At 47.7% G+C, this 11,217-nt stretch overlaps 2 protein-coding genes across 2 annotated transcripts in view; both read left to right on the top strand.

Moving 5' to 3' along the window:
- The first annotated feature begins 1,155 nt into the window (after positions 1–1,155).
- On the top strand, positions 1,156–6,981 carry LAYN (layilin). Its single transcript, XM_009997430.1, has 5 exons — positions 1,156–1,195; positions 2,213–2,510; positions 3,223–3,380; positions 5,756–5,858; positions 6,624–6,981. Exons 1-5 carry the CDS (start codon positions 1,156–1,158, stop codon positions 6,979–6,981), a joined length of 957 nt encoding a protein of 318 aa, XP_009995732.1.
- A 1,145-nt stretch (positions 6,982–8,126) lies between these two features.
- The window catches only part of SIK2 (salt-inducible kinase 2), a 40,332-nt gene continuing 37,241 nt past the window's right edge, over positions 8,127–11,217 (top strand). Inside the window, exon 1 of the mRNA XM_009997428.1 lies at positions 8,127–8,189. Within this exon, the coding sequence (XP_009995730.1) occupies positions 8,127–8,189 (63 nt within the window). The remainder of the gene's footprint in view (positions 8,190–11,217) is intronic.

The raw sequence follows: 11,217 nt of genomic DNA, 5'->3' as shown, positions 1-11,217 counted from the left end.
CGGGCTCTGTGTGTGTGCCCTGCCCGGGCTGTGTGTGTGTGTGTGTGCCCTGCCCGGGCTGTGTGTGCCCTGCCCGGGCTGTGTGTGCCCTGCCCGGATGCTCCTCTCCTGACTCCCCAGTGGCACCTCGTCCTGCCCTGGGGACACCTCGGATCCTCCGACCTGTGTGGGATCTCCCTGCGCTCTCGGTCAGGACGGGGACTCGCTGATCTCTAGTTCTATTTTCCTCTTCCAAAAGGAATCCCTTCTGCTCCCCCTGCTGCATTTCTGCTTCGGTTCTTGGAATTTCCAAGGCTGCCCTGGCTAACAGAGCTGCTTTTGTCACCCGCCCCAGCCCGGCTCAGTTTGCAGTCAGCACTGGGTTGTCTTCCTCTGCCAAAGTCTCTTCTGGTTATCGGCCTGTCCTGGCTTTGTGCAAAGGAATGTCCCATCCCTGCAAGTGCTCAAGGGCAGTTGGATGAGGCTTGTGCAGCCTGGTCTGGTGGGAGGTGTTCCTGCTCATGGCAGGGGGGTTGGAACCTGATGATTTTTAAGGTCCCTTCCAACCTTCACCATTCCATGATTCTCTGATTCTGGAGGGTCAGCACAAAGCCTGAGCACTGGCACCATGAAACACTCACCTTGTTCTAGCCTCAGGCAGATAATTTCCTGATATCTATAAATACATTTTTAATCCTGCCATGCTCTTGTCTTCCATCGTGGGATTGAGTTAGAGGGCCCAGCTGCCAGCTGTGGGGTTGGAGATGGGGTTCTTTTCATGAATCTGGTACTTCTCAGTAAAAGAGACTCATCCACAGCCTCACATTACCAAGGCTCATTGAAAGCAGCAGCTTTTCAGGCAGATCCCATGAGGGCAATGAGGAGATACAGGGAAAACATGAGGAACTCTTTCAGCATCAGTTAAGAGCTACATATCCAGTTGCCCTCTGTTGCCTAAACTGTATTTGGAAACCTAACTAGGTCTAGACAGTAGAAATTCCTCCTCAGCTGAAAGCAGTGGTGAGTTTGGCTGCCAAGACAAAGATCTTCTGCCAGTTCATGGAGGGGGGGAAAGTGTTTGTGGATCAGAAAAAAAACCACCAAGTGCAGTTTGTGTCACTATTTCTAGACATTTGCTGCATTTTTTAATAACAATGTGCCATCTGTGTTTTACTTATGCCTGTCACCACAGCAGTGGACATCTCCCTCAGAAGAGGTAAGGTTCTTTGTCTTTTATACCAGGCCCCCAGGAGGGTTAAGATACCAAGAGAAACACAGTTCATACCCAAAGATTTTTAAATACTGGTTTTTTTAGTGCTGCCAGTTTTGTTTTCTGTGTAAAATGTTGCCAGGCTCTGTGATCCTGAGCACTTTTCAAAAATTTCCATGACAAAAGGTGCTTAAATTCCTGCTCTTAGAGTGGCAAGTGTACAAGAATAAAGAACAGGCAGCATTTATAATGACCTGTCCCACGTCCCATTTGTCCTGAGTACCTGACTAATGTTGCTAAATGCTTTTTCTTCTGTAAAAACACACAGCTGAGCAGACAGTGCCTGTTGTCTGGTTGGAAAGAAATATTTACTGAGTAAAACAAAACTGTTTGTTTCCACAGTCTAAATATTGGGACTCTTCTGCTGAGAAATACACAAGTTTAGATTATGTATCTTTTCACTTTGATCCTTACTTTCCTTGTAATCAAAATAAGCTGGGCTGCTTCATGCATGAGAAAGTCCTTGGCTTGTGAGAGTCTGAAAACAGACATTGTTTATTTCCTGGGCAGACAGCACCAAAACAGTGCAGAGCTGTGCTTGTATCGGGGCTGTGTGAACACATCTTGCTGCTCTGCAGTCTCTGCTCCATCGAGCCCAGAAGATAAATGTTTATCTCTGATTGTGTAAGGGGATCTCTTCATTTTAGCCATTTGAGTTCCTGAAAATTAATAATGGTTTTCAAAAGCCTCCTGGAACTCGTGCAAAGGAACACTCAAAAAGGCCAGCTTGCTCACCACAGCTGCTTTGTGAGGAGCTCCCAGGTTCTCCAACTGCAGAAAATTCATCAGGGAGCTGAGAAAATCGGGACATGAAAAAACAGAGCTGAGCAGATCAAGCCAAACTGTCCAGAAACGTCCAGAGATGCCGTTTGCCAGTCCAGTAGTAATAAAGGATTGCGTTTTCCACGCAGCTCAAAACCCAAAAGCACTGGTTTCTCTAACAGGTTTCTCTCCTTTCCGCAGGACAGACGGTGTGCCGGGGTGGGACACAGCAGCCCTGCTACAAAGTAGTTTATTTTCATGATGCCTCACGCAGGATCAGCTATGAAGAAGCACACCTGGCCTGCAAAGCTGACGGGGGACACCTGGTCAGCATTGGGACAGAAGCAGAGCAAAGGCTGATTGAAAAATTCATTCAGAGCCTCTTGGCTTCTGATGGAGATTTTTGGATTGGGCTTAGGAGGAAAAAGGAGGAGGTGGACAACAGTACAGAGTGTCAGAACCTCTACTCCTGGTCAGATGGCAGCTCCTCCAGGTTCCGGTGGGTACCCAGGAGAGTGGGAAGCAGCCTGGTCAGGGACTGACACCTGCCCTTGGCTGTCAGAAAGGATTCTTTCAAAAGAATCAAGCAGTGTTATCCCTGTGGCCCTCCTGCAGTGGCTGAAGAGTGGCAGCATCTCCAGAGAGGCACTCCTCCCATCCTGATGGAAGGGGGAGACAAGTCACCCCTCTAGACACCCTGTTCTCTCTATGTAAGACCCCTACAGTGTCTAGCTTGGGCTAGATGGGTAATTCCTGATGCCCAAAAGGAAGTGGAAGAACAAGCAATCTGTTTTTTTTAAAAAAAAACACAACAAAACAGTAGACAGGTGATTTTACACAGGCCTAAAATTGTGTAGGCAAAGTCCAAGTTCTCCTAAGCTTTTACTTGTTTCAGGCAGTGGGGTGAGATGGGGCATCCTGCTGCATGACCCAGCCCTTCACTCCCTGCTATTTGCTGAACACCTTGCTCTCTGAGTTTTCTTTGAAAATTAGTAATTCCAGAAAGAAAAATACACTATAAATAATGGTACAGTTATTGGTCCTGCTTTTACAGAGTGGAAGCAGGGGCTGGAGGTTGGGTGGGATGTGCTGAGCTGGAATCCTCTCTGATTCTGCCCTCTCTGGTGTCCTGAAAGCTGCAATCTGAGCTTCTGCAGAGCTGTGGAAGGTGACATCCAGTCTTCCTTGCCATGTCTGTTGTATTTTCTCAGGAACTGGTATGCAGATGAGCCATCCTGTGGGAGTGAGATCTGTGTTGTGATGTACCACCAGCCATCTGCCCCACCAGGTGTCGGGGGTCCTTACATGTTTCAGTGGAACGATGACAGATGCAACATGAAAAATAACTTCATTTGCAAATATTCTCTGGGTAATGAGTCATTCTGCAGCTTTAAAAACCAACCCTCTCCCAGTCCCCAAGAGGAGACTGCAGTCACAGATAGGGAAATGCTCTCCTAGCTTCCCTGGAAAGAGCTGGTGGGAGACAAATCTTTCAACTTATACAAAATGTGGGGAAAACAATCTCAGTGTCTGGTATCTGTAGCTACTTGCCTTGTGAATTACATGAATTCTCAGAGGATTTTTATAAAGGATTTGAGATGTCAAATGGAGCCTGAGAGAACACTAAAGAAATGTTATTAAACTGTATTCAGTACCCTTGGTCTCCCTGCTCAAACTTCTGAGGAAAATGTGCCTTTTTTTTTTTTTTCTTTTAGAGAAGCCAACGAAAGCACCAATAGAGAATTCTCAGAGAGGTGAGTTACAGGTATTTGTTTGGGGCTTTTTTTAATGGGCTGCTAACTTGCAGTAGAAATACTCTGTTAGATTCATAGAATCATAGACTGGTTTGGATTTGAAAGGATCTGCAAGATCATCCAGTCCCACCCCTGCATGGGCAGGGACACCTCCCAGCAGCCCAGGCTGCTCCAAGCCCCATCCAACCTGCCCTTCAACACTGCCAGGGATGGGGCAGCCACAGCTTCCCTGGGCAACCTGGGCCAGGCTCTCACCACCCTCACACTCCACAATTCCCTCCTCATCTCTCACCTCAATCTCCCTCTTCCAGTTTTCATCCCTCCATTTGAGATCTCAAATGGAGCCTGAGAGAACACTAAAGAAATGTTATTAAACTGTATTCAGTACCCTTGGTCTCCCTGCTCAAACTTCTGAGGAAAATGTGCCTTTTTTTTTTTTTTCTTTTAGAGAAGCCAACGAAAGCACCAATAGAGAATTCTCAGAGAGGTGAGTTACAGGTATTTGTTTGGGGCTTTTTTTAATGGGCTGCTAACTTGCAGTAGAAATACTCTGTTAGATTCATAGAATCATAGACTGGTTTGGATTTGAAAGGATCTGCAAGATCATCCAGTCCCACCCCTGCATGGGCAGGGACACCTCCCAGCAGCCCAGGCTGCTCCAAGCCCCATCCAACCTGCCCTTCAACACTGCCAGGGATGGGGCAGCCACAGCTTCCCTGGGCAACCTGGGCCAGGCTCTCACCACCCTCACACTCCACAGTTCCCTCCTCATGTCTCACCTCAACCTCCCCTCTTCCAGTTTTCATCCCTTCCCCCTTGTCCTCTCCCTCCCTGCCCTTGTCCCAAGTCCCTCCCCAGCTTTCCTGGAGCCCCCTTAGGTGCCAGAATTCATTTGGGATTCATTTTTAAGGACACTCACAGACTGAAAACTTGCAGAGCAAGAAGCTTCCCTCCAGTTTGCCCTTTCCTTGTGCTGCTCCAGGATCTGTTCTGCAGGAGCCCAGTCCTGCTGGTGGTGATGCAGGCTCTGGGACTGCTACTGGTCACGCTGCAGAAATCTAACCCAAAGAAGACCACTACCCCTCCCACATCTTTGCAGCTGGCTGTCTCTTCAATCTCCTCTCAACCTCACTTTTTATGATTCTTAAAATCTTTCAAACAATGTATTAATGAAGCTGCTTCTTTCCAGATGTGACAGAGGCCTTGATCCCAGTATTCCCAGGAGAACGCCAGAAGAAAGATGCCAACTTAACAACTGTAGAAGCCAAAGGTATGCTGTGCATCCAAGAGCTGGCCTGAGCTCTCTCTGCAGGCTCACACTTCCCACATGAGGCTGCAAACAGTCAGCATTCCAGTTTGAAGTGTTTGACCCAAAATGCAGAAGCCAAGTTCAGGCAACTGCATCTGAAACACAACTCCCCTCAAATCTTTCCCAGTACAAACCTAAGCTGATTGCTTTGGCTTTAAATCTAAAGCTGTGCAAAGTATTTGGGGTCTGAAAAAGGTCCTGTGAATTTATTGTGTCTCTTCTGAATGTTTAAATTGTTCATGTTTTGTTTGTAAGTCTGTTATTAACTACGAAAAAACTTTCAGCTGCTTCTTACCAGACTGACTTCACCTCTGCAGATTCACAGATAATAAAAGACATTTTAATCTCTGAAACCTTTTGGCTGGGGATTCCTCAGGCTTTAAAAGGCAGCAGATCTCAGTAACTTGCACTATCATTGCCCTCTTCCAGTGAGAGACTGAGAGGTTTGGTTCCTCACCTTGAAGATTTGAGCTTATTTTACTCTAATCTGTTTAACTAGAGGATCAGACTCTGTTAGACTTGCTGCCTTTGAGAGGAACTGGATCCGACTGGATTATGAACCAGACTAGAAGCCCACTGAGGTGGGATGCTGCTGCTTTTGGCAGCTCTTAGTTTTTCTATGAAGTTCTGTGCATATCAAACTTGATTGAGTAAAAGCTGGAATCTCAATTTTCCCCCTAGAACCTGTTCAGAGTCTTGCCTACATCCTCATTCCCAGCATTCCAGTGCTGCTCCTCCTGCTGGTCCTTGCAGCCATCCTCTGTTTTTGGCTTTTTGTGAAGAGGTAAGTGACAATTTTGTGTGACAAGTGAACCTGTGGTGCCTTGTCCTGGCAATCATTTTCCAGCTAGCATCAGCATCCTGTGGGATGCTCTGGAGAGGGCTACTTTCAGCCAGACATGTGTTTAAAAAGTGACCTGGATGCTCCAGGCTGAGTTACTTGTGAAGTAAGATTTGAAGTAAATTATATGATGCCATTTCATGATGTTTACAGGAGTTAGGGAACAGTGTAAAGCTACAGGAAAGCTGGGGAGGGACTTGGGACAAGGGCAGGGAGGGAGAGGACAAGGGGGAAGGGATGAAAACTGGAAGAGGGGAGGTTGAGGTGAGACATGAGGAGGGAACTGTGGAGTGTGAGGGTGGTGAGAGCCTGGCCCAGGTTGCCCAGGGAAGCTGTGGCTGCCCCATCCCTGGCAGTGTTGAAGGGCAGGTTGGATGGGGCTTGGAGCAGCCTGGGCTGGTGGGAGGTGTCCCTGCCCATGCAGGGGGTGGGACTGGATGATCTTTCAGGTCCCTTCCGACCCAAACCAGTCTGGGATTCTGTGATTCTAAAATGAGATGATGATTTTGAAGCATTAGCACTTAAGTTTACTTTCTCAAGAAAAGTTTTGAATTGTCAGAAAACTCCTTTCAAAAGTTCAAAACATGGTGATAGAAATAAAAGGATATAGATTTGGAGCAAAATACTGTAAGAGAGCTGGGGTGTTGTTTTGTATTTGCCTCTGTGAAAAAGCAGGTTGTGACTTGTCCCCTTTCCTCCATCCTCTAGGAAACGGGAGCAAATAGATGCAAGCCCAAAGGAGGAGGATGCTTGGCTGTCTCACCTCAGGAGGAACAGCCCAAACCTGGACATTTACAAAGTGATCAAGAAGCAATCAGAAGCAGATCTGGCTGGAACCAGGCCTGGCACTAAGAACTCTTCCTTCCGTACACAGGAGGACAAGGTGCTGGGCAGCCCCTCCAGGGATTATGACGAGGTGGCCATGAACACATCAACCAGTGGCTTTGTCACCCTGACCAGTACTGAAAGTGGCTTTGTCACCAACGATATCTATGAGCTGTGTGGAGATCATGTGGGGAGGAGCAAGGAATCAGCCTGGGTGGAGAATGAGATTTATGGATATTAAGGAAATGGACAAAAAAAAGCCTGGAATACAGCCAGCAGAGCAGTGGCAGGCTGGCCTTGCCCTGCCTCACTGACACTGAGGGTCTCAGCCCTGTGTGAAAAACAGAAATCACAGCATTTCACAGGCTTCCAGGACTCTGCAAATGAGTGACTCTGAAGTGCTTTTGAAACTACAATAATGAGGCCTTGCAACTGACAAAGTTTTCATGTTGTCATCCAGCAGAGCTGCGCAGCAATCCTGAAGCATGTCTGTCCCAAGTCATGGTGTGTAAGAATTGTATTTGATTAAAGATCTGGTTTGGTTGAGCAGTCCTAGTGCTGTGTATAGAAGGTAATCTTTTTTACTTTCTCAGATCCTGTTTGACCTTTTCACAAGCCAAATAAAACTAGTACCTGCCTGTTTATCTATCTGTCTATGTATAAAAAAAGCCCCACAGCCCTCCCAGGTTTTGCCAATCTTGTATTGGTTGCAATTACATCAACTTTTCAAGAAAGCTTTTGTCCACAGACCCCATCCAAGCACAGCACCTCTGACCACAGGAGTATTTGCTACAACAGGACCTGCTGCTCACTGAAGTTAGTCCCTAGTGTTATGATTTAAACAGCCAAGGGAAAGTTTTAAGCTTTATAGTCCTGTCCAGACTTCTTAAATCCTTGCTTCAGATTTACTTAATGGAGTCTCAAGGAGTCTTGAAGATTGTAACTCTCAGTCACTTCTCACTCAATCACCCCCATGTAATTACCCCATGTGGCAGGGAAAGATTTCTGTTCATCTTCTCATTAGGAGTATTTACTTTCCTTGGGATGTCTTGTGGACACTGTTGGACAGAAATGTGATGTGGGAGTGAGGTGCCAGCCTTCTGCTGGGTGAGTTTTGCCTGAAGGCAGGCAAGGTGTCCTGCAGAGCTGAAGGGAAGATGCAGGTTGAGGCAACCTTGAGTCTGTAAACTGCATTACTGAAGCCAGAACTCTTCAGAACACATTGTTAAAATCACAAAAGCTTTTTAAAAAGCATCAAACTATCTGCTTGGGCTGGCTGTGCACGAGGGATTTGCTAAACTCCAGCTTTTGGATCCATGTGGGGTTTGGGTTTGTTTGTTGGGTTTTTTTTCTTCTTTGATCAGAAAACAAGGTAATGGAGGGAGAATGACCAAGCAGACAAAGCAAGCCAAGCAGGAACACAAATACCACTCACCTACTGCTCTGCAGGTGAGTATCTCTAGCTCCAGGAGAGCAACATTTTGCTGCCAAACAAGTCTGTCTATGAAGCATCCAAAATTGTTTTAGCTCTTGACAGGGTTCCCTAAAAGTTTACTCTTCTCCATTGCATGGAAATAAATAAAGAGGAAAATGAAGCAAAAGCCATCTGCAGAAGCCACCAGGAAACACAAGTGTGCCAAAGACTTTGGCAGGAGGTGTTTAATGTGGGATTGAAACAACCTAAATGAGTGCACGGCATGGCCAGGGGTGTGCTCTGCCAAGGCAAACACACGGGCAGATGTGTCTGGATCTGTGTGCTCTTGCATTGTAAACATGGAAACATGTGGGTCAGTTGCCACAGCTGCTGCTCTCCCTTCCTCAGTGGCAGAGGTGAGGTTGATGTGCACCGTGGCAGGTCTGCAGGGCCACAGAGTGTCTGCCAAGCTTGCACTGTTCCCCCATCAGACAGTGCTGAAAGAAGTAATCCCCTTAAAATAAATAAATAAAATAAAAAATATATCTTCCACTGGTTTTGAAAATAAGACCCAGTTAGCAACCATTTCTCCTGAAAAGGAACATCCCAGTAGAGGAGAACAGTCATTGCTGGGGGCTTGTCCTGGGTTTCTAATTCCTGTTCTTTTAACAAACAGTTGTTCCCATCCACTTTTACTCTTGCATCATAGGTCACTTCCCTGTTGTCTTGTTTGTTTGTTTTTTGCCGTTTGGCAGGCACCAGGCACCTTTTAGGAACTGAAAAACAGGAAATGAGAGGGGAAATCTCAATCCAGATGTTGGCACTTAGGTGTGAACACACGAAAACCCATCTTTTGGTAGCAAAGTGTGTGCCCTGCTCTTCTGAACTTGCTTATTGAACTCAAGGTCATGTGCTCAGCGTCTCTGGAAGTGATTAGAAAGAGAAGGGATTTGATAACCTCTTTTTCTTTGCCATTTCCTTTAGGAGAGCAGCCCAGCTGGAGCGTTCCGTGCGGGAATATCGACCACGAGAGGGCATGTGTGTTCCACAGCTCCTGTCCTTCCAGAGGGTTGGAGATGGCCTGGAAGGGGGGGGTTCTTCTGTCCTCGGGAGCTTCAGTCCCTCTCCTTGGAGCACAGCAACAGTAAAGGGCAGGTTTGTGGCTGCAGTTCTTCTTCACAGCGTTATCAGCTTTTGTAACCTGAACTTTTCAAGCCCAAAAAAAAAAAGGCATCGTGGTGTGCAGGGCAGGAAAGTTTCCACAGAAGTTGTTGGTTGGTTGGTTTTTATTGCAGATGCAAAATCTGACTTAATAATTGATTTTGCATCAGTTTTGGTGAGATTCTACGTGGGTGAAAGAGGGCAGGAAGCAAACATTTTATTGCTGAAAAAATGTAATTGTAAGACAGTGAGTGAGAATGAATATTCAGCAGTGTAGGAAAAGTGCCTTAACATACCAAGCTTCCTGGATTCATTTTTTGGTCAGTGTTTCAGATTTCTGAAAAAAAAATAAATTAAAAATTAAGCCCCCTAGAAGGTGAAACAGGAGAGAAATTTCCCAAGCAGCAGTTTGGGATGACACCACGTTCTCCTCAAGCAGGATTGTGGTGAGCTTGCTCACACACCTCTCAAGCATTTAAGAGGGTGGATGTCTGACTAACTCCAGTCATCAGTTAGTCACTGCCAGAACTTCTTCAGGGGATAAATAGAACAGTAGGAGCACAGTTATTATCCCTAGCAGTCTAAATCAGCAGCCTCATCTCAAAATGTCATTCCTGAGAGGAATCTCAGGAGCTGCAAGTGCAGTGAAGGCCAAGCTCTGCCTTTTCACACAGGCCTTCAGTCCCCTTTGCAGAACAGTCATTGCTGACTGACACGTAACAAGTTTTATCAATTTCCCACAGGTGTGGGCAGCTTTACACGTAAGACGTGTACAGCAAGGGCAAGCAAGCAACTGCTGTTTATTTCTTACGTTCTCCCACTTGCTCGTTGTGGCCACACTCTGTTTTGGAGCCCAGTTTTGCACCCACTGCAGCCTGTGCTCAGGAAAGGTCCGTGACGGCTGCTGAACACGCAGCTGATTCAACAGACACGTGTGCTGTGGTGCCAGCAGCTTTTGGCCGTGCCCTTTGCAGCCGGTGGAACCGAGCAAAGGCTGCAGGGCTGATTCCTGGCACCCAAATGTCAGAAGGTACCAGTTCTCCAGCGTGGGATGGGCCAGGGGAGAGGGAGAGAGACAGAAAGGAGAGGCACGGGCAGGGAAAGGCTGCTGCAGAGCTGGCACTTGTTAAAATGAAAGCAAGCTAAGAGTGTGAGTGCAAACATCAATAAGGCCAGGTAGACTTGGTACTGGAAAGGAAATGTGGCATAACAAGCCTTAACCCTTTTCACACTGCCACTGTCACGCTGCCAGCTCTGCTGCCAGCTGAGCAGCCCCAGCTCTCCCAGCCTTTCCTCACAGGCAGATGCTCCAGCCCCTCCAGCATCTCAGTGCCCTGTGCCCAAGTAGCTCCTTGAACTGGAGAGCCCAGAACTGCCATGTCACACGGACTGAAAAACTCCCTGAATCTGCCTTTCCAGGTGTGTGGGAAATCGGGACAGAGCAGCTGGAAGGGATGAACAATCATCCCCCAGTCCCACTGCCCGATCCCACCAGGGCTGGAAGTTAAACCTGCCATTCCGGGCACTGTCCCTATCCCTGATCCAGGCGGAGCAGCCCAAGCTCCCCCTGCGCCCTGGGGGTCCTGGAGACCCCAGCTCAGGGCTGGAGGGAGAAACAACTGGGACAGAGTCCTGGTTCCTCCCGGCCTTGAAGGAGCAGCACCCGGTGGTCTCTGCAGGGCCCGCAGGTCTGGGCTGCCCAGCCCCAGAGGGACAAGGAGCTGCTGGAGAGCCCAGCACAGGGCTCTGAGGTGATGGAGGGGCTGGAGCATCTGCCTGTGAGGAAAGGCTGGGAGAGCTGGGGCTGCTCAGCTGGAGAGAAGGAGGCTGAGGGGGGATCTGATCAGAGCTGATCAATATCTGCAGGGGGTGGCAGGAGGATGGGCCAGACTCTTCCCAGTG

This window comes from Chaetura pelagica, unplaced genomic scaffold, assembly GCF_000747805.2.
Source record: "Chaetura pelagica isolate M959 unplaced genomic scaffold, ChaPel_1.0 scaffold775, whole genome shotgun sequence".
Classification (NCBI taxonomy): domain Eukaryota; kingdom Metazoa; phylum Chordata; class Aves; order Apodiformes; family Apodidae; genus Chaetura; species Chaetura pelagica.
Note: the sequence above shows the minus strand (reverse complement) of the source record. Positions and strands in the feature narration are given on the sequence as shown.